Below are 23,302 nucleotides of genomic sequence, written 5' to 3' on the forward strand. Positions count from 1 at the left end.
GGAAGGGAAGGGGAGGGCAGAGCAGGACACGAAGGGGCGCCCGGCTGCCTCCTCCGGAGTCACGGTGACACCCCGCTCACCCCACGCCGAGCCGGACCCATCGCGCACGTACCCGGGTGACCTTGCCGGGCACCCGAGAGCAGTAGGACGGGGCGCGGTGCTGCCGCCGCGGCCACGGGCGGGCCGCTCTCGGGCCCGTAACTCGGGCCTTGCTTACGCCCCCATGGCTTCTGTAACCGGGGAAGCCAAGACACAGGACATAAAACATTACTGGAAAACACTGACATTTTCCTCCTTCGGTACACATGTACTGCTCGCTCGGAGTTCCCTTCAAACCTGTTTAGTTGTTCAAAGTGTTTTGTTGCAACTCTCTGCATACAGATCAGGTGACTAGATTGAAGCTCCCCATGCCCTCCCAGTATTAAGATATGAATCAACTGGCCCGCACCTGTGATTTGAAAACCCGCCACATAGCACAGTTCCAATAAATCTTGTGGGGAATCCTGAACCCCTCTTCGGAGGATTATTGACAGACTAAACAAATTTAAGATAGATGCTGTTAAGATAGACAATGCTAATTGCCATTGTCTTCCTGGCAGGACAGCCACGAAGAACACTGTACATGTGTACTGGGTAACATGCAAAAACCTGCCAAGTGCAAGCTAAGATGTAGATTTGCACTTGCCTGTGAAGTATCCAGGTATGGGCTCATCTTCACTACCATGGTCACAGTGCCAGCCACCTTGGATTTGTTTTGGGTTCTGTCGCTAGCAGCTGAAATGGGAAATCACTATTTGCTCAGAGAAAACTGTGGCAAGCACAAAAGCTTTACAATTATGTTAAGATAATGATTTGAAAGACAGAATCACCTCCATTTTCATCATCTTCATTTCCATGTCACAATAGGGTTTGCTGAAATACTGTCAAGTCTAGTACAACCACCTCAAAACAGGAGTGGCACATTGTAAACATTAACTGAAGCTTTTTGTTTGAGATTGGTTTCAAAACCAAAATATCATCCTAGTTCTAGACTGAGCATAACTGTAGCTTGTCAAGTGACGAGCCTTCTGGATGAGGCAAGGTAAGAAAACCACTGACAAATGTGTAAATGGGCAAAAAACAGGATTCAGCTTTGAGGAGGTGGCTGACTCTCCAGTACCATCCTGAGACGAGGGACTGTGATTTATGCACTTTATCGTCATCACTCTACACAAATGCAGTGCAACTTCTAGAAATCTTCTGACCACAGTTTTCCCAGTCAGTCTTGTACTGCAGATAGTGTTTTAACATAGCACGGGAGGAACTCCTTCGAAGAAGAGTAACAAAACAAACCATGCAGATTTGTATAAACAGTCTGATCACAAGGTAAGCAAAATGGCTCAAGAACATCCTGGTAAATCTGCTCTGATTATGTAATTCCTTTATGACTCTGTCCTGTCCTTCAATTTCACTAACATCAAGTCTATTCTTATTATAATGGTATTCAAGAACCACTGAATACCAGAAACAAGAAAACAGTATGACAAAATAATACTGCTGTGATACATAGGGTGATGAAAGATGTATTCATCCGTGTTAACCACTGAATTAATTTCTTGAATTTCAAGGAAAATATTGACGTGCTACAGACAAGGAGAAAAGGGGGCACAAGAAGCCTGTAAACAGATGTAAGGACAACTACTTCTGAAGATGTATGTTACTCCCCCATTGACAGGTTTTCACTAAATACACAGATTTGTTTTCTTTGCAGTATTAAGTCCTCATCCATAATTCTTTGTTAAAGACGCTCTCTTTCACTTTCCAGTCAAGAAGTCTCAATTTACTGTTCATTTCAGCAACTTGTCAAGTCTAAGACTACTGTTGCAGTTTAGCATTCTAAACCTGAACTTCTTCCCTGGGTAGTACAGGAGGTACAGTTGACTACAGTACACATGCAGCTATCATGGTATTACTAAAAAAAATCAAGTAAAGTACAGGATAACATATCTTGAAGAGATGAAGTTTGGTTGAGTGCTAGGATGCTCACTGATTTATTAATTCTAGCCTTCAAACTTAGCATTTGCAGTTATTCATACAAAAAGTACAAAAGATTTATTTTACAGAGTGGTTTATGATTCTGAGTCTTCCCAGGAAAGAGAAAAGTGTCTTCATTTTTTCCCCCTTCCTTATTTCTCACTGTTAAATCTGTGGATTTCTCTTCTTAAAAAAAATAGTTCAATACAAATGCAAAATGGTAATGTATATTTGCTCTGGTGCATTAAGTGTAGAAATCAGATTTGTATGCTGAGACATAATGTAAAAACTGTATATTTATGCAAAACACAGGATTTCATGTTTTTTACTCCCCATAATAAACTTTTTTTTCATTCCAAGAGTCTTCAAGCTATCCTTTAAAGGAAAAATATTTCCCAGTTGATTATGTTTGCATTCCAATATAAACTACTTCTATTTCTGACTGCTAACAAGAAATTACAAAACCGATGTTCCACACTTGAAAGAAAGTATGGAATATATCTGTGCTCATCTACAATTTGCAAGACTTCTGTTTAATAAACACCAAGTATAGTATATAGGATTTTGACTATTTTCACATATACAGCAAGTACTCAAGTCCTTCTTATTTCCTTTATAAAAGCATCTCAATCCAATTAACAAAGATAGTACACTTACAAAAATTTGAATATATAGTACATTTGTTTCTGTACATGTATGTGCAAGATTTCCTGGCAAAAATACAATAGGGAATCCAACAGTTTGACCATTTACATCTCCTTTGGCAAATATAACTTTGTATCACATGATGTAAGTACCATCTTTGTAGTATTTCATGGATTCTAGTTGCTGAGTCATTGCGAGAACATCCTGAAATCCTGTACTGAGTCCGGACATGTGTTGAAAATAAGCTTCCTTCTCCACTTGGACAGTTAAGTTGTTTACGCCAGCATCTTTCAGAATTGCTGTGACCTGAACAGAATGGTACAGTTAACCTCAGCATTGTACTTCATATGTATCTCACAGTAACTTGCAGTATTCTGGCTCTGAAATGCCGTAAACATCACCCCCCCCCGTATACCACTGTGAAGAATTCAACTCTCTGGAAAGCAAAGAGTACCTTAAGAGGGTATGGCTTTGCAACTTCTGCACACTGGGTGCATAAGGAAATATGTATCTTTTTAAGGAAAAGAGAAACCCACGGCAGACAGGTAGTGGCTATCCAGTTATAAATGCGTGATTAGCATCCAGATATCCCTACTGTTTATTCCCTGTTTTGCAGGCCTGTTTTTCCACCTCCCCTTTTTTTCTCAGAGCAGATAGAGTGCGACTTTCACCAGTGAGTGTTTTGGCAGATGTTCTAGAAAACAACTCTTTACACAGCTAATTTCAAGCTAGCAGGCAAGGGGCAGTACAGCGTTAGAGATCAGCTCTCAGACAATAATGGAGAACTACAAAAAAAAAATCATACGTGTCAGCTTGAAACTTCGGTCTATGACTGAAAGGGAGATGTCGAGTAGGAAATTAAGAGTCTAAAAACCTTGCACTTTACCTGCTGTACAATTCTCTGTTCCATCACATCCGATACTACTTGCACATGTACTGTGCCTGCCACAACAGTTGCAGAGTGACACCAAAAGTGAGGATCTCTGTAGGATATGACTCCCTCTATTTTTTGAATCTGTGAAGAAATTTCATTAGCAACAATTAAGTAATTTTAAACTTGTATATGTACATGGCTATTGGTGGATAATATTTTACAAGGAAACAAAACTGTGTAGCACAGCAGCTTTCCAAATAAGCTATATTCAGAAATATCTTGTTTTGAAAGGTCGGTCATCTTGCTACTACCGTAAAATTCTAGAAGGTAAAAGTCAAACTAAATGAAAACCCCAGAAGATCAATGCTAAACAGGATGAGGAAAAAAATCCCCTGATTTAGTAAACAGATCATAGGAACATATATGGATAGACTAATCAGAATGCTGGTTTGGCATCTACCAGGGCACTTGTTACCTCACTGTTTAGCAGCTATATTTAGTTATCATAGCTGAACTTAATTCAGAGACATAACTTCTTTTCCATAATTTATGATTTTTTCAAATTGATCTTTGTTCTGGATTGGCTGTGATGGTTTTTCAGAGCAGCTGGTAAGGTGCTGTGTTTTGGATTTCTGCCTAAAACCTTTTTGATAACACACCAATGTGTGTTATCACACCAGCTATTGCTGGACTGTTCTGGCTTTCTCTTTGCTATCAGACAGTTTCAAGGCTTTGTATTTTTCCCACTTTGCCCTTGCCCTAGTGGGTAGGCTGGGGATGGACAAGAAGTAGGGAGGTGACACAGCCAGGGCAGCTGACCCAAGTTGTCCACAGGAACACTGCGTGCCATATAACACCTTGTTCAGCAGTAAAAGCTGGGGTAGAGAATGAAGTGGGGATTCTGGCTTCCAAGGTGGCTGTTGTTGGGAGACCGTCTGGGTATCGGTCTGCTTGAGGGAGGTGGTACACCACTTTTTTTTCCTTTTTTCCACTGCTCTTCCTTCATCTGTTAAATTGTTCCTGAGTTTTCTTGCTTATGCTCCCCTGACCCACTAGCAGTGGTGGTGGTGGGAAAGGAGGGGAGTGAGCAAGTGGCTGTATGGATATCTGGCTGCTGGCCGAGGTCAACCTACAGCAAGCACACTGTTTTACTGTGATGTAATTTTTAAAATGCTTTCCTTCTATTTTTTAATGAACTGGCCTTTGATTGTTCTCAAAAAGTACTTTCTTCTTCTCCAGTCTCTCAGAATTAGTCTTCCTTCATGAAAAAGTGAAACCACACTCTGCACCTTACTTTCCTTTCGCTACATAAAAAATCTCTCCCAGACAATTCCCATTCCCTTCTTTCTCATGCAGACAAGAACATACTTCCCCCTCTACTAACTGACAGGACACCATAAGCATACTCTTCCTTGAAGCCTCTAGTTGATAGCATCCTCAAAGAACTTTTAACTCATTCTTTTACAGAGAGGAGTTCTCCACACTGAGGTCCACACTATGATTCTGGTCAGGAACTTCAAATGAAGCAATAGCAAAGACTAGGTACAGCCTCACAGCTGATGCCATACTGCACCAGACAGGAAGAGAACAGACTAGAAACAGAAGGTAATTAGAAAGAAACAGCTCTTTTTTTGCCATCCTACCTACTGTGAACCAGTATACCCTTCATGATACGGACAAATCAGAAACCTTGACATTACAAGCTCATTATATAATCCTGTAGCCTGAATGTTCGTAAGTTTAAAAAGGCAGGTTTGGGGAAGTGCCATTATTACTTTCTTAGTACTACAGTGTGGTACATTTACCACACTGTTACCATACTTGTCTGAAATCATGGGCTACTCATAAAAGCAAAAAACAATGGAAGTCTTTTTAGCTGCAAACCCACTTTTATCATTAGAACTAGTCATTTTGTCACTTCTCTGCAAAATAGATTTTAAACAACCTGAGACATGAAGTTGTCTAAGGCAACAGAAGCTGTCTGACCAAACGGCTTGAGTTTAATAATCATTAAAAACAGTTACAGCTTTGTATGTTTGTATACGAAAACGTTTATAATTTTACCTTTTCCAAAGCAGCATGCAGATCTTTTTCCTGCTCTGGAGGTATCCTCAACAAAAGCACTTGACAGGCATCTTTCAATAGTGGGATAACACTAAGAAAAATCAATGTAGCAATAAAGAGAGAGCAGAGTGGATCAGCTATGAGCCATCCAAATTGCTGAATAAATATCGTGGATACAATAACACCAACACTGCCAAGAGTGTCTGCTAACACATGCAGAAACACACCTAAAACCAAAACAAACAAAGTAATTAACAGTTCTGTCTAAAATGTACATATATGTTCAACAGCAGAAACTTAGTAAGGCTTACTAAATATCCTCAAACAGAGATGACTCTCTGCCTAACCTGGGACAAAATACACTAAATATTTCGCTTTTCTAATGTTTAATTACAAATTAATGTAAAAACAATTTTTACTCTATAGGGCAATGATCTAGGTAGGCATCCACAGACTAAAGTATATGAGAATAGTCTGTAAATTGTTAGTGGGATTTGTACAATATAGCATAATCATTTAACACTGTACATAAGGACTCATTGATCCTTAATGGAGAGTTAAAAGATCAGTGTACATGCATTGACTTGCTAATGTGGACACACATGAATGTACTGGTTGGTTTTTGTATGCCAATTCTACTCCAATTTTACAAGAGCATTGTCTTTGTGCTACTGCTATGAATGTTATACCTTCTACTGCTTTAATTGTGGGTTCATTCTCAATGTACACTCAACGGGCATAGAAAAATACTCTCCAACCATTGGTAAGATTAGTGCTAGTTAAGTGTCAGGATTTTAAAGAATATTGAAACATGAGTATAGGCAGACTTTACAAAAATGACAGACATAATGAATATGAATAATCAGGATAACCAACTGAGTTAAGACATAAAATAACCTATGAAGCATGAGACTATTTACCATATTCTGACAAGCTTACACAGAAAACATCATTCCTTCATAGGTTTTTTTTATAAGCCAGACAGTTGGTAAATAACTGCTTTCTAAATACTAGAGAAAAAATCCTATGCTGAAGTTTTATATAGAGTGCCCTTCTCAGTTAGCTTATGATTTTTGATTTGGAAGTTTTTCTTTAGCACCTTATCTTCTGAATCACAAATAAAAGCATATTCTATTGCTGGTCTGTATTTTTTCTCCTGCTTCTTATCCCCTTCCCTGGTTTTTACAACCAGCTGTCACATGACACCTAGAAGCATGGTAGCATCTTTATAATAATAGAGACCTTGTACCTTCATTTCCAGTTTGAACTTAGAAATGAGGACTTTAAGCTTTTTGACTATGGTTTACAGTGATCTTTATTAATGTTAGTGAAGACTGTAGATTACTGCTTTTTATAGTTCCTTATGTATTAAAGATATATGCATAGAAACATTTAAAGTTTCTTCAAGTTAAATTCATTAATGGTTTGAGCAATTCCTGTATAGCACATTTAATGGCTGTCAGATCACTCCTTGAGAGCACTTTTTAGATTGATGCATAGTACTGCATAGGTCTGATTCTGAAAATCTTCAGTCTCCTAGAAATCATGTACATCACTTATGATTCAACAATCTGTACTTGCCTCTCATGTTGGTGTTCATGCCTCCTCCAGAGGATCCATGAGAATGTCCATGGCTGTGGCCATGGTCACTGTGGGAATGGCCGTGCCCGTGGCTGTGGCTGTGGCCATGGTGAGAATGGCTGTGATCATGTGCAGGACAGCCTCCCCGAGAAGCCCCGTGGGAGTGAGCGTGGCTGAAGGCACAGATACCAACAAGGTTTACAATCAGCCCTCCAACAGAAACCGGCTGTGAAAGGGAGAAAAGTCTTTAACTTCACTGCATCCTCACAGGTATTCAAACTCATTTTCTAGAACAAACTTATTTTTCTAGAACCAGAAACACCATGCACTTAATTAAGGAAAACTGTGGAAGTCCACAACTTCTCTGGGCAACCTGTTCCAGTGCCTTACCGTCTTCACAGTAAAGAATTCCTTCCTAATATCTAATTCATTCCTAGTATCTAATCTATACGTACCCTGCTTCAGTTTGAAGCCATTCCCTCTTGTCCTGTCGCTAAATGCCCTGGTAAAAAGTCCCTCTCCAGCTCTCCTGAAAGCTCCCTTCAGATACTGGAAGGACTAACACCCTGGAGATAAACATAAATTAACCATTAACTGCAAAACTACACTGAAACAGAAGGACAAAACTTACAGTTAGCATGTTTGTATCTATGTCTGGAGGATCCACCAGTCTAGCCACTGATTCCATGAAGACAAAGAAAGCAATCACCATCAGAAAGAGGCCATTAATAAATCCAGAGAGAATTTCTACACGTCCATACCTGAAAGTAAATACACATACTTTTGAGAGTGAAGAATAGGTACTCTGAACAAATGTCAAAGTTATAATAAATAAAGTTGTAATTCTTTTAATACAGCATTAAGATTGCTATGATTTTTTTCCTCAATGTCACGGAATCGCACCTGAATTTCTAAGTTATTTTTTTTCTGATCAAGAGGTTGCCAGTTTCCAACTGTCCAAACTCCATTAGGATAAAGCAGTATAGAAGAATTCTCTTAAATATACTGCCCATTCAGGGCTTCAAATTGCTAAACTGTTATGCAAACATATAAGTTTAATTATATCAGCTGAATCTAGATCTTCATGTGAACACTGATTTTTAACATAGATTTTTGTTTGACATAAACACATAGAATGAGGTAATTTCTAAATGATACTCACATTGATAGAAGTTTTACTTGTAGAGGTAAGTGAAAATTACATTTCAGACATATTTTTTGCAGAGGTAAGAAGAGAATAGCATGAGCACAAATAGAACAGAAGAGACACAGTAAAAAGCCCACAGAAGCATGCATTAGTAAAATATCCCAAACAAGGACATTTTGAAAATGAGCAAGAATTAAGTTTCAAATAGTCCTTAAAGAACCCAAGATACATACCCATATGAAAATATGCGAGTTGCTTTCCACCTTGTCATCAGAGCTGCAAAAAGCCCCATCACTAACGCAGAACAATCAAAAAGCATGTGAAAGCCGTCAGAAATAAGACCAAGGCTGTTGGTCCATACTCCATAAAAAAGCTCCACAAAAGTGAAAGCCTAAAACAAAATAAGAGTTTTAATTTTTCAAATATTAACTTCTATATTAATGTTTTTGTAGATAGAAGGATATTCTTTTCACAGAACCCTCAATATTTTTCAGAGCTATTGTTCAAAGTATTTCTAGACCATTTTTTCTCTCCTCCAGTGAAATCCGTGACGCATTCCAAGTCTATGAAGAGACATTTTTGAACCTACTCTCCTTACAGCCTCACACATAAAAACCCAACTCTTTACAGGAGTGAATTTAAGTTTTCATTTTGAATTTTAAACTAACATTCTGCAGACAAAATTCTAAGCATTTTATCATTAAAAATGGAAGAGCTCTGATCTGACATATCATTAGTGTAAAAGTAATGCTGTCTATAAATCTGTTATGCCAACATTTTCTCCACCAGTAAGTTGACTGTTTAAATCTTAGGAACTGATTTTGAGAAGGATACACAAGGAATCATTTTTAATACATACATTTACCACATACATTTTACTACTATTAATTCATCTGCCTAAAAACTTTTTTCCAATCTTTCATATTCCATAATGGAATTCCTTACAGTTAACAAGGATACTTCAAGTTTCTCCCCTTATTTTCCTGGAGATCTTTACAAATGAGGTTCTATCAAATTTGATACTGCATCATCTTTTCCTTTCAAGAAAGAGAAGCTAGAAATAAAACTAGCCTACTCCAAAATGACCCTAATCAATCCCACACCTTCTATTTTGTCGTCCCCATCCTTGAAGACCTTATCAGTTTCACCTTATCTGCTGGCAACATTGAAGTCAACCTTAAACATACTGTCATACACATATTCAGTTACTGGTGCAACCCTTATACATAGAACCAGTGTGACACTGTGACAATAAAACAGTGACCACTAATTAAATTACTCTATCAAAGGTCACTGTCAAACCAGTTGATTATGGGAATCTTTTAAAGAATGACTCTTCTTATTGTATTATATATGCACTACTGTGATTGGTTTGAAGAAAAAAGCCATGCACTTACCAGATTTAGGCACAAGAAATAGAAGATCTGCCTAGAATCATACTCCTCAAGGATTTGTTTCAGTGACTCCTTAATAAACCGGGGCAATGACTGAGAGCTCTGCTGTAACGCATCACCCATGAAGTTATAGAGAGGAGTGCCTTCAGGGGAATAGCCAATAAGGGTACCCTTCTGCCCTTTCCTGGAGGGGGAGGACAGGATATTGGCAGCTGCAAGGAAAGTATTGAAGTTTTTGTTGCTGTTTCTAAGCTTCACAGCTAGTTTATAATGTGTTTAATCAACAATCAAAGTTTACATGAAGTTTGCAGGCAACAAAGTGATTGTCAACTTCATCTTGAGATTTATCATTAGATTTCATTGCTATGTAAAATTAGATCATCACTTCCACAAAAGATCTATCACATTCCTTTTTTTCCTTCCCGACAGACAGTAAAAGAGTGAAAAGCTACAGGCTGCCTTATTCAAAAGAATCCATAAAAGCTCATCCAAAAGAATTCCGCACACCTCAATTTTCTAACTGGCCTTCCAGTTACACAAGACCACAGATTTAACCACAATTTAGAATACGTACATAAAAAGAAGAAGACAGCACTCACTACCACCCCTCCAGAAAGAACATGCTCTGTGCTTTCATGGTGAGGTGGCTTGTTCATAGCTCGTAGCTGGTCTGTTATTGGATGTGTCCAAAAGTTGCCAAAAAGCAGTGCACTAATGAAAATAAGAAAGGATCCGTATCGAGCACACGTGGAAGCTTCCATCTTCACAGAGCATATGGACTCCACATAGAAATCCAGGATCACAACAAAGAAGATGACTGTTACGAAAGGCATGATGAGAGAAGACCAAGACTCTACTTTACTCTGCAACAAAAAATAAATTTCAAACAGGACTGCTCACCAGAAGAGTGATTGTATTTATAGCATTAAAGCTTGTTAACTTGAATTACAAGTGTTTTCACTAATCCATAAAACATAAATACTTTTAGACTTTATCATATAAACACATCATTCCAGATATAGAAAGAGACATAGGTCTAAAGTGCACTAAAGTACTTTATTTTAAATACTTTCACATTCTTTAAAGGAATACCATATGCAATGCCATGGTTGCAAAGGCCCACTCTCCCTATGCATGCAGGCAGAAAGAGCATTTTTTAAAATGACAATAAATAATCTACTTCTTAGGGATAAAAGAGCGCTGTATTTATATAGTCATTAATGCTTGTGAAAAGTTAGTAGATGAACTCAAGATAAAATTTCTGAACTAGAAGGATGAAATACAGTTATCACACAAAAGAGGAAATTAAAGTATCACACAGATAGTATCACACAAAAACAAATATAGAAGAAAAGCGTAATGGAAAAAATTCAAACAAAGCTTACTAAAAAATAAAGACAGCAACTTTGGTAATTTTAAAGGTATCTTAAAGGAAATATTTAAATTGCACTTCAAAAGCATTTAAAAATAAAATTTATCTTTGTATTTATTACCTTACCTCTGTTGTCAGAGAGAGAACAATAACCCATGGGCACAAAAGAAGGACGGAAACAAGATGAGACAAAGCTTGAAGACGCTTGGCTCCACCTACATCTACAGATAGTTTTCGGGATGCCATGTGAAAACCAACCTTACAGCACAATGCGAGTACCAGAAGCAGTACTCCACCCTGGAGACATAAAGGGATTCCATTAGCATTTCTTAAGTACCAAAAACCTCACTCCAAACACAGTGACACATGGAGAGAAGATTAATGTGCTTTTCTTAACCTGACAACAAAAACCAAAACTAGGATAGCTTAGCACTATTCCCAACAGCCTAATATGAGCTGAATTTTAAACTCTCGATAGTGTTCATTGGCATACACCAGCAGCAAAACGGTAGCAAACACCACCTGAGGAAGAAAAATCACCCAAAGCTTGTTTTTTCCATCTTCCATTATTAAAATTGTGTTGAAAGCATACATAAACCCCCAAAGGTTCACATATCTTGTCCTCTAGACCTTTCATAACCTTTTCATCTACTTACCTTTGATCATATTGTATCACATTTCTTTACAATATACTCTTTCAAAATTGTTCTGTAAATTAATTACAAGATACACAGCATCTCATCTCCCTTAGATCACACTTGCTTTTGTGCACCATTAACCAGTCTTTCTAACATTTGGTTTATTTTTATAGTAACACTTTCTCAGTTGCTCCACATCTTTTTTCTGTTTTAGTCCTTAATGAAGCCACTTCAGCAAGACTAAGCTAACACAACTCAATCAGCCAGGTAACCCCATATAGTAAGGTTATGATAGACAGCTATTCATACCACCAATTACAACTGGACTATCTTACTGAGAGGTATCAGAATCTGGGTCTTCAAATACCAGTTTAATGTAAAGGAAAAACTAGGGAAAGCTAAAGATGCACCAACAAAACACAGGCAACAAAAGTAAGAAATGGCTTGTACACAAAGCATTATAAAAATCCAGAACACTGATGACAGAATATTTCATGGTAATTTTAATGAGACTTTTTAGGTTATGCACTACAGCGAAGTCCTTACCAGCTTCAGAGGTTGAATATTACATGGTTTAGCTTGCTTTATTGAAGCTCTTCATACTCTGATCAGTATGCAAAAATTACAGTGCTAGTTCAGTTCCAATATGGGGTGGGGATGTTCAACCTTTTGGTTTTCATTCCGGCATGGATTAGCTCTGAGCTGGTGAATAGCTTACCTACAAAACTTTAGATAGATATTCTAAAATACTTATTTACCTTGTGATCTGCAACACCCAGGAAAGCAATGATTGTATACAGAACATGAGTGAGAGCACTGTCATGATGCCCCTCAGCTAAATAAAAAATTAAGGAAGAGTTTCATTTGATTTTCTTTTTTTTTTTTTAACCAGGAACAACAAGAATACGCAAAGGTAGCAGAACACAGAAAGCAGATGTAAGCAAACTGAGCTTTATGGTGTGTTGGCATGTGCAGGACAACCAGGGGATTGCGCCCAGCCCCCAGCATGGGTTTGTGAAAGGCAGGTCCTGACTGACCAACCTGATCTTCTATGACAACGTGACCTGCCTAGTGAATGAAGGAAAAGCTGTGGATGCGTGGGCTCCAGTAAAGCCTTGGACACCATTTCCCACACAATCTTCACAGAGAAACCAGCTGCTCCTGGCTTGGACAGGTGCATGTTCACTGTGTAAAAAACCGTCTGGATGGCTGGGCCCAGAGTGGTGATTTGTGGAGTTATATCCAGCTGCGGTTCAGTCACCAGCGCTGTTCCCCAGGGCTCAGTACTGGGGCCAGTCCTGTTTTATACCTTTATCAGTGATCTGAGCAAGGGGATCAAGTGCATCCTCAGGCAGTTGGCAGGTGGCACCAAGCTCGGTGGCAGTGTTGATCTTTTCTTCACAGAAAGGATTATCAAACACTGAAACAGGGTGCCTAGCGAAGTGGCTGAGTGAACATCTCTGGCAGCTCTTAAAAGACATGAAGACGTAGCACTTAGGGACACGATTTAGTGGTGTGCTTGGCAGTGCTGGGTAAACAGTCGAATTATAATTTAATTCAGTACACTCAATTTCACATTTTCTCTGCTCCAGTAGTAAGAGTCACTTGCTGTTACACGTAACAAGAAAGGATACGATGTTCTGCTATTTTAGCCATGAGGTCATCATTATCAAAAAGTAGTAAGCAGATGACAGCTATGATGAAAAATGCAGCACCTCTTGTCTGTAAAAAAACCAAACAAACAATAAACAACCAAACAACAAAAACCCCTAAGTATTTCTACAATCTGCTACAATAGATTACTATCAAAAAATCCAGGAAGTAAGTCCCCTCCTTCCCTGCTTCCTGATCTATGTAACATATTGCAGAAAGAAAACCATGAATGAAACCCCTATTATTTTTAAGAAAGTGGCCATGACAATATCATTTCACATTTTTTCTGATTTTCAGACTTACCAGATAACTCAGGACACATCACCACTGTAGCAAGCTAGAAGCTGGTATCCTACAAACTTTAAGTGTGATTACTTTCTTCTTCATGGTGTGTTTCTGCCTGCCAGAATGCACTGCTACTTCAGCCTGATGATTCAATGTTTTGTAGCTTCAATGAGCTACAAACAAGATCTGTACAAACTACTGAATTTTGTCTTACAGGACCTAAAGGCTAGGGAATTATGCAAAGACTAAGGGAAAGAACAGCTCTGAGGTGCTTTTGTGGGGAAAGGACAGAGGTAGTGATGAAATCCCAGCTCCCACAGCTTTCACCACCCAGATTTAAACCACTGCAATTTTTGGTATTCATTATCTTAGCTACATACTGAGCTCTGTGTCTGAAAAATACTATTACAATCTTCTAAAGTCCAATAGAGCTATCACATTCTTGTTTCAGAAAGTTATCTGATCAGTTCATTTCATAAAGCTGAAACGTTCAGAGGACAGGGTTATTGCTCCCTTGTTTCTGCTGCCTTAAGATATGCAGCTTAATTACCAAATGTGGCCCACTAAGATACAGATTGACAAAGAATCTCTGAAGCTCTACATCTATCCTTTTGGTAGCTGGCTGGAGAAAATAATTTGTCTTCAGCATGATCTTCATGCTGGATGCCCTAAGCTTCTCAATTTGCATGGGGTGAGCATAGAGTTGTCAGTGCAGATGACTGTGACTTTACTCTAAGGCTGCCTGAAAGTGCTTAGGGGATTCCAGTGCAGTTATGAGACACAGATTTCAGAACTTACAGCCTGAGATGGTACCAAAGTTGAGACTTCCCTTCTCGCCTCAGGTATATAACAGCAGGTATTTTCCTCCACCTGTTACTGTTTTTGAGTGAAAGTGCTCAAAACTGCTAGGTATTGGGATAAGTTCATTCAATTTAGGGCTGATTGGGCACATTTAGAGAACACCTTGCAAAAGTATGTACAGCAGGACTGGAGACAGAGCACGCCTCAAGTATAGGTCTTCAGTTAAATGAAAGGGCCTAAGTATTCAGCACACACAGGATCATGCAGACATAAAAGTACTTAAGAGAACTTCCTGGCAGAAAGAAATGATGTATGTGAAAAGCTAAACACACTGAAGATTCTAGGCCAGGAACTGGAGACTGCATTGCTGGACTTCAATGTCTAAGGGTCAGGACCACTACATGCACGATGTTCTTTTGCCAGTTTGAACCCAAAATCCCATTACAAAGAATGCTGAAGTGCAAAAATAATTCTCAAGGTTCTTTTCTGCCCATAAACAGAAAAACTTCTCAGGTATCTGCCATGGATATCCAACACCTTCACGTACTGGTTACCTCTCAATGCCGTATTTATTAATTCAAGTAGTACATCTTAAAATTCCACCACTAATTAAACTAAAAAAGCACATATTTCTATGAACATGGATCTGAACCACGGTTTGCTTCAGGTAAAGAAGTACTTGAATTTATAGGATTCAGTATGTTTTACGTTTGGTAAAATAGATTTTTAAATACCTTTGCTGGTCCTCCACCTGAGCTTGTGAACAAGACACTAAGGAGTGACAGCACAACCACATCACTGTGCTCAAACAGTAACAACGTTCTATAAAAAAGTGAAATAAATACTCCATTTACCATGAGTTTACCTCACAACCTTGATATACACTATTTCAGCTAAAATTAATGACACAACGAAGATTTATCCTGTGATTACAACAGCAGGTTTAAGCAATTAAAAAGAATAAACACAGATCAATTTCCCTTCACCAGCAATAGATCTAGCTGCAGACATTTATACATGTTACAAAACAAGAACTTCCTAAATCAAGGAACAGATTAAAATTATTAATTTACAAATAACTTTAAATTGTATTTTCTTCTAACAACACAAGATACTAACTTACTCAAGATGGACTTAATATTCCCACTACAATACCTCCTCTAAACCAGCTTCTGCTCCCAGAGAAAAAAAGACATCCTGCTCTGTTGCATGGCACTCTGTTTATTGAGGGGCTGATAACCTAGTAGCTTATGCCAAAACCTCTTAATTGCTCAAAATAAAAAAGTCTAGCTGACACACTACCTCCTTGAGACAGCAAAGGCTGCCTAACAAGCTGTAAGGACAGCTTTTCTGAGCAGAACATGGAAGTAATTATTGCTGTCAAGTTTACCAAGTGCTTTTGCAATCCTCTGCATAGCAATACAACATGCTAGGACCCATGTAAATGGTTCTGTTTGGGCAGGCTGCCAGCATCCAGAAAGATATGAGAGTAATAACTTAATCACAGCATTATTACTCTCAGGTATGCCTTCTCCTGTGTAGATGATAAAACTTCACATTCATAAATGTATAATTTAAGGCTTTACTTTCCTCTCTCTTGTGAAACATGCTTTCCAATATATTAACCTTCATTTTTGTAAGTCTAGCTACTCTTGTATAATTACTCAGTCAATAGTGCTAACACACAGCACAAATGGTTTTACCTGTACATGCACTAATGTTACCCAATTTCAACACAGAGCACACAGCCAACCAGATAAAGAAGTACCCCGCAACCAGTGCAGAAATTGATTCTATTTGCCTGTCAAAGGAATACCAGCTGCTAGCACTAGCCGTCAAGCCATGGACTCCAAACAGGTAAATAAACAATTGGCATTACACTAATGGCAGGGAAATGACAAAAAATACATTCTGTGACCTTGATGTATCACTCACATCAAGTGTTTAAGCATTATCAAGAATTTCACTGGCATCTCATAAAAGAAGCAGTGAAGAAAATTACACACTTAAATACCTACAGAAAGTATATGTACTTTCTTCCAAGCACTAAAGATTTCACAGGAAAATTCATAAGGACTCAATAAATTTTCGAAATATACATTAAGTGGCTAGCAGCATGATCTGACGGACAGAAAACAAAAAGCAAAGGAGCAAGACAGGGAAGGATCACAAAAGAAAAACAGTATTTACAGTAGATATGTATTTACCTCAGTGGTCCACAAAGAGTGAGGCCAAAAAACCACAAGAGTGAAATGATACATCCAACAACAGCATGCTTAAAAATTTTGATCCACTACAAAAGAAAGGTATTTCATTATCATTTTCTCCAGAGTTTCAAAATAAACACCCTATTACTAGCATTGTTTTAACACAATAGCTGTAGAAATTGAGGGGAAGATATGTGCTTTGTAAGTTCTATAATTACAATTTAAAGTATGATTGTCTTCTTAGCTACTTTGCCAGGCAACTAAGATTTATTTGGACATACTGTGAACCAGAATTTTTTTTTCTACCACAGTACTAGATTCTGTAACATTGTTTGCGTTCTCTCCAACAAAAAGCCTGAAAAATGGTTGAAAAAAATAGCAAGTCCATTTACCTACTTTTTAATCTATTGTATATACTGGATAAACATAAAAAGAACTAGATAAACCATACAAAATTGAGACTAAGACCTTATGCTTACAAATATTTATGCATATGTTAAATTCTTTCTTCAGGAAGCAGGCTGTAATTCAGATATTCAATACATTATTAACTTTAAATGCAAGTTTTAGAAGAAAAGAAATTAATTTTGGAAATATGTTAAACAAGACAAAGTACCTACAACAAATATAATATCTTCGAAATCTAGAATTTAAATTTTTTTAGCAACAGTAAAACCATGTATGGACAGATTTTTCTGAATTCAAATCAAAGATGCCATTTATTCCTATTCACACTTTTAAAATTCTGCTATACATATCTAGTCATGAAAGCAGCTGACACAAGGAACACTTTGAGCCTTTCCTTCAGATTCTGTCTACTTAGCGTACACACTGGATCAAGTTTTTGCACACATAATTACATAAATCCAAGATGAATATGAAGCAGGTGAAGAAAATTTATTTCTTACAAATCAGCAGGTTCCAACCCGACCCCACTCTCAACTCCTTGGGATACTGGGAACTCACAAAGGTTTGACAAGCAGTTAGATCAGGCCCTCATCACATGCAGAAAGGACTCTTCTGTTCTGAGGGACAAGACTGGAGCATTTCAACATTCTGGCAGTCCAGAAATTGCCTGTCTAACTGTCAAAGTCAGCTAAGTAGACTTAGCTTTTTGACTAAGCTTAAGACTCTTTTTGAAAATCCACTCCTCAAAGTAGATGCTTGAATGGCAATAAGGACCAGTCTTTTCACTACACTCTCAAAAGAAGCTGACAAAAGCTAAGAACATTGAGTGTTTTAGCCCACAAGACACTGAGCTAGTTGCACACCTCTAGAAACTGTAACCACATCTTTTAAGTGGAGTAATCTTTGTTCCCCTTTCACTTTTGGCAAAAGCCATATTGCCAAGAATATTTACAAAGATGCAAGTCACTCTTACATATGTCAACTCACCTGACGCTTGGTTACCACTTTTCCAGAAGAAAACGGTTTTTGGAACAAAACCATAAAAAAAGCAGACCTGTCAAAAGGAGAAAGTTTTGTCTATTAGTGTATTAGCAGTCAGCTTTTTATTCAAACCAGATCTAAACAACTAGGTCTCTCATATCTGGCTCAGTTTACAAAATGGCTTCCTCCACAATTTTTTCCATTAACAGGCCACACTGACCACATCCACTGATTTTATTTTCCCTGCTGCATTACCAGTGTCAAATACCAGTACTACAATGATGACAATGAACTTCAGTTCTGGTCGACTTCAAATGCCAGTTCTCGAGAAAATGGCTAATAAGAAGTCGACTTGTTATTTACAAAAATCAAAATAACTGATCTCAGAAGTTTTGAAGAGAAATAATACTGATTTTTATTAGCAAGATAGATATACCAAAAGGCTTACTCATATATAGAATGCTGAATACACAGTCCTGTAGGAATAGAAGACACAGCACACAACTTTTTCAAGTGGGATCAAAAGTGATGGGCAAAAAAAAAACCTATGGTGCAAGAGAGAAGTCCAGAAATGTACATGAATATGAAATAAAAGGAAAAAACAGGAGTTCCAACTGTTCCAACTCTGTCAAGTTTATTACATTAATGCTCCTCTACATCTCATCAAGTAAACAGGAAGCAGGATTTTGTCTGTAAAGGTTGTTTCTGCGTATTTGCTATCAGCTTTCATACCTCAGCCCTCAATCTGGGAAAAACAACAACTGAATCTGATAAGAACTACAGGAACACAAACTATAAAAAAGAAAGCTTATCCTCTACACCCTTGTTAACAAAATTTGGATGTGCCCAAGTGTCCTGATTTCAGCTTGGACTGAGACATTTTTTTCTCAGTAGCTGCTACTCCAGTGCTATTGCTGGTGCAGTGCTGTGTTTTGGATTCAGTGTGAGAACAATGTTGATAACACAGTTTTGGTAGTTTCTTAGTACCGCTTATCCAAAATCAAGGACTTCTCAGTTTCACATGCTCTGGCAGCAAGCAGGTGCACAACAAGCTGGAAGGCAGGATGGGCTGGAGGCCTGGCCTGAACTGGCCAAAGGGATGTTCCAGACCATAAATGCCATATACTCAGTATATAAACTGAGGAAGCTATCCAGAAGGGGGGCTGATTGTGATTTGGGGGTGGGCTGGGTATCAGTCATTGTGTGGTTAGCAGTTGCATTGTATGTCACTTGTTTTTATCAAGTTTTCTCTCTCCCTTCCTTTTATTACTATATTTGGCTTATTAACTTATTAATAATTCATTAACTTGTTAATTTCAATTATTAAACTCTTCTTATCTCAACCCACGAGTTTTTCTTTTTGTTTTCCTCCTGATTCTTCTCCCTAGCCCCCTGGGATGGGGGAAAGTGAGGGCACAGTTGTGTCATACTTGATTGCCAGTTGGAGCAACAGTCACACCATGACCACCAGCACTGTGAGCACTGTCAGAGTAGGCCCACCTTTGAAGCTGGAAAAACACTGAAGTTTCTCGAGCACAGAGAGGCCTTACAGAGACATTTGGAAAGACTAGAGAGCTGGACAACTGCCAACAATATGAAATCTAACAAGAGAAAGTGCTGGATTCTCCATCTGTGGTGGGATAACCCTGCTTGTATGCACGAAGAAGGGAACAAAAGGCTGGAAGGCAGCCCCACAGAAAGAAATCTGGAGGTCTGGGTTGATGGCAAGTTGAATATAGGTCAACAAAAAGGGTCAGCTGTGTCCTGGGGTGCATTTGCATTCAAGCACAGCATCACCAGCTGCTCGAGGGACATGACTGCAATGCTCTGCAATGCACTGATGTGGTCTCAGCTCAGGTCTTGTGTGCAGTTTTAGGAGCCTCCATGCTAGAAACTGTTAGACTGTGTCTGGGGGAGGCAGCCGAGATGGTGTAAGGTCTCAAGGGCAACAGGAGTATCTGAGGTCACTTGGTTTGCTCAGCTTAGAGAAGGCTGAGGGGTGACCTCGTGGCACCTTCCTCAGTAGAGGGGCAGGTGCTGATCTCTGGTGACCAATGACAGGGCATGAGATGGACTAACACTGCATCAGAGTAAATCCACACTGTGCATTACGGAAAGGTTCTTCACTAAGAGGGTGGCCGGCCTCCAGGTGGTAACTGGCTCCCCAGGAGTGTCACAGCTCCAAGCCTGTCAGAGCTCAAGGAGTATCTGGACAACACTCTTGATCATATGTTTAAGTTTCAGATATTTGTATGAGGAGCAGAGAGTTGGACTCAATGGACCTTATGGGTCACTTCCAACTTGAGACATTCCAAGATACTGAAATTGCAGTGAACAGAAATGTGAAGCAAAAACACTGCTATGAACTTCCCGGATTCACTATTATGCCTTCTTCTCTTCGAGTAAACGATAACAACATAATGCAGGATTACAAGTTTGATGCTGACAAAGAACCAAAGCAGTGGGGAACAAGGCTCCAACGCTTGCACACTCACCCCAGCTGCACTACGAAGATAAACTGCACGAGGTGGACCACTTTCAGGAGATCATAGGATTCAAACAGCCCCACGGCTTTCAAAACCTTGGCGAAGCACAGCAGCACGATGTACCGAGTCAGCCTGCAGAAGGAGAGAGGCCGGTTGGCACCTGCCACGCCGCCGCCCAAGCCCGGCCCCGACGCCTCAGCGGAGGCCGCCGGCACCCCCGCCTCCAAGGGGACGCGGGGCGATGCCCACTGCCCCCCTGAAGACGGCAGGGCGGCCGCTCCCCCCCGCCACCGTTACCGGGCGCTGGGCACATCCACAGGCCCCAGCGCGCCGCCGCCGGCCAGGGCCTGCCCGCCGTACGGCTGCTCCATGGCGGGACGGAGGCAGCGAGCTCCTGCAGGGAACGGCTGCGAGCGCTCAGGCGCGCAGGCGCGGCCCGCTTGCCCTGCGCCGGGAGCACCGCATCGCCCGCGGGCAGAGCGGCGAGACGGGAACAGGGGAGAGCGGAACGGGAACGGGAGCAGCGGCACGGGAACCGGGAACGGGAAGTACGCGATGCAGAGCGCCCGCCAGCGCGCGTGCGCGCGAGCAGTGCGCAGGCGCCGCAGCGGGGGGCGGGGCCGGGGCTGTGAGGGGCGCGGTTCCCTCCCCTCGGGGCGCGGCGGGGGGCGGCGATAGCGGTTATTTATTTATTTTTAATGCAAATCAGTTTATTTTGTGTTATTGTGGCACAAAGCCCTGCGCCAGTATCAAGCGTCAGGAGACTGTTTCCCTGCCGACGGCTTCAAATGTCCAGTTGAAACTAATGGGAAAACTGAGAAAGAAAATTGGAAATGTCCGTATTGTGAGCTAGCTGCTTTCTTCCAGCCGTGTATCAAGCTCTCTGGTTTTGGTTCGCAACACATGATTTTTGGTACGCAGTTCAGTACTGAGGCAGGAAAAAGAAATCAAGAATGTACTGATGTATTGAATTAGCTCACCAATGGTCAGCTGCATATTGGATTTCTTTGAAACAGACTTGGGTAGAGTTTAACTAGGAAGAGATACAGAGATGGGAGCACAGAGGGGTATGACTGCTGGCAAATGAAATTTCCAGAATTTCAATAGTCAAAAATCAAAGATTTTTAAAAATTATTTAGAGATTTTCAAATTGTTCCCAGTGCAGGTGAAGACCTCAGCATGGCAAGCATAAGCATATTAGGTGAAATGCCGTCTCTGCTTTGTAAAGACCCATTCAAAGTTTAATCCACAGGCCTTGTCTCCTGTGGAACTCGGAGTCCCTGAAGCCCATGGATCAACCACAGGATGTCGATAATGTTTTTAAGTAGGGGAGGGGTGAAAAAAAGTTTTATTACGTGCCGTGTACGCTGTGTCCGGGAGATGGAGGTGTTGGCAAACAGCACAAGTGAGCGGAGCGCAAACGAGAGGCGGGAGTGGGTGGATAGCCCGGGAGCCGGGTAGGGAGACCGAGTGATGTGGAAGAAGGGAGAAAGTGAGAATCAGGGCACTGGGTCAGAAACATGCAGAGAAAGGAAGAGCAAAAGGCTAGTAAGGCACGGGGGAGAACTTCCTGCGACCAAAACAGGGGGAAACACCAAAAGCAAATGTGTGAGTTGAATGACAGCATTGCAAAGACCAGGGGATGCAGGCATGCATCCTCAATGCTTTCTGAGGGTTGGTATATGCGGCATGCTGGGGCAGCCTGCTGCCCATCATTGGCTCTCCAGTGACTTGTGCAGTGACTGCTCACACAAGCTGAGTGGTGTTAAGTCACTGGCCTGCCAGTTCACTTAGCTGGTCCCCAGTGGGTGCCTCCCCAACATGTCTCAAGCACCTTTGCCAGGTGGCATCCTCTTGGGTGCTGGGTGTCCCAGGCTGGAGCGGTGGCAAGACACCCCTGCCTAGGCTCTGCACTCCAGCAGGACCTCTGGCTCAAAGGAACCTCCTGGGAGGACCTGTGTCCTGCCACATCAGCAGTCCTGTCTCACCTGTATATACATAAATATACCTAGGACATGAACTTAGACCTGTGCATAATCTTGACATACTGGAAATCCACTCCTGGCTTGTCAGCCTGGTGCAGCTGTATTTGGTTTGGCCGAGAGGTGTCTTGGTGTCAGCATGTGAACTTTATCACGTGTGAAAGCATGTAATAACTCTGTGAGTTTTGAAAATACACATTACTAGGCCCTGCCAGGGTCTATCAGATGTGCATGTTCATATGTTCCAGTGGAGCACCACTGCACACACAGATGGCTTCTATCCTGCTGCAAAGATGGGGGGCAGGTACCTAAAAACCAAAACTGCAGAATCAAAAACCACACGGTCAAATTGGTTAGGGTTGTTCAAGGGAATGGTGAAAATAAATGACTTCTAATGAGATGAGGAATAGATGAAGGAGAGAGAAGTTAAAGTCCCAGAATGAATAGACCTAAACCCAGAGACTTCATGATTGAAAAAGAAACCATATGCAGGGTAAGGAGTTCTTGGATAGGATTTGAGCTGACTCTTATTTAATCCCTGCAAAACATGCAGGAAAGGTAAGAAAATCGAGACATAAAATAAAGTATAAACATCTATTGTTTCATTTAATTCTAGATGTGTATTAGCTGTGGTTTCTGTTTGCCTGAATGTTGCATACTCCTGAAGACTTAAATTGTGAAATCAGAGTATATAAAAGATTAGAAATCTGGGGGAAAGGGTAGTTGAAATGTTAGCGGTGGTCCTAGGATGTCTTTGTTACCCCTCAAAGA

At 40.3% G+C, this 23,302-nt stretch overlaps 1 protein-coding gene across 1 annotated transcript; it reads right to left on the bottom strand.

The window, feature by feature from the left end:
- Positions 1 to 2,001: 2,001 nt before the first annotated feature.
- On the bottom strand, positions 2,002 to 21,127 carry SLC30A5 (solute carrier family 30 member 5). The gene is made up of 16 exons (XM_010395364.4): positions 20,847 to 21,127; positions 20,559 to 20,681; positions 18,070 to 18,136; positions 16,675 to 16,760; positions 15,202 to 15,289; positions 13,363 to 13,450; positions 12,487 to 12,563; positions 11,217 to 11,387; positions 10,293 to 10,581; positions 9,722 to 9,930; positions 8,558 to 8,715; positions 7,809 to 7,938; positions 7,178 to 7,403; positions 5,597 to 5,823; positions 3,545 to 3,673; positions 2,002 to 2,964 (listed from the first exon to the last, which is right to left on the bottom strand). Exons 1-16 carry the CDS (start codon positions 20,918 to 20,920, stop codon positions 2,794 to 2,796), a joined length of 2,313 nt encoding a protein of 770 aa, XP_010393666.2. The 5' UTR covers positions 20,921 to 21,127; the 3' UTR covers positions 2,002 to 2,793.
- Between the last annotated feature and the right edge of the window lie 2,175 nt (positions 21,128 to 23,302).

This window comes from Corvus cornix, chromosome Z, assembly GCF_000738735.6.
Source record: "Corvus cornix cornix isolate S_Up_H32 chromosome Z, ASM73873v5, whole genome shotgun sequence".
Taxonomy (NCBI): Eukaryota; Metazoa; Chordata; class Aves; order Passeriformes; family Corvidae; genus Corvus; species Corvus cornix.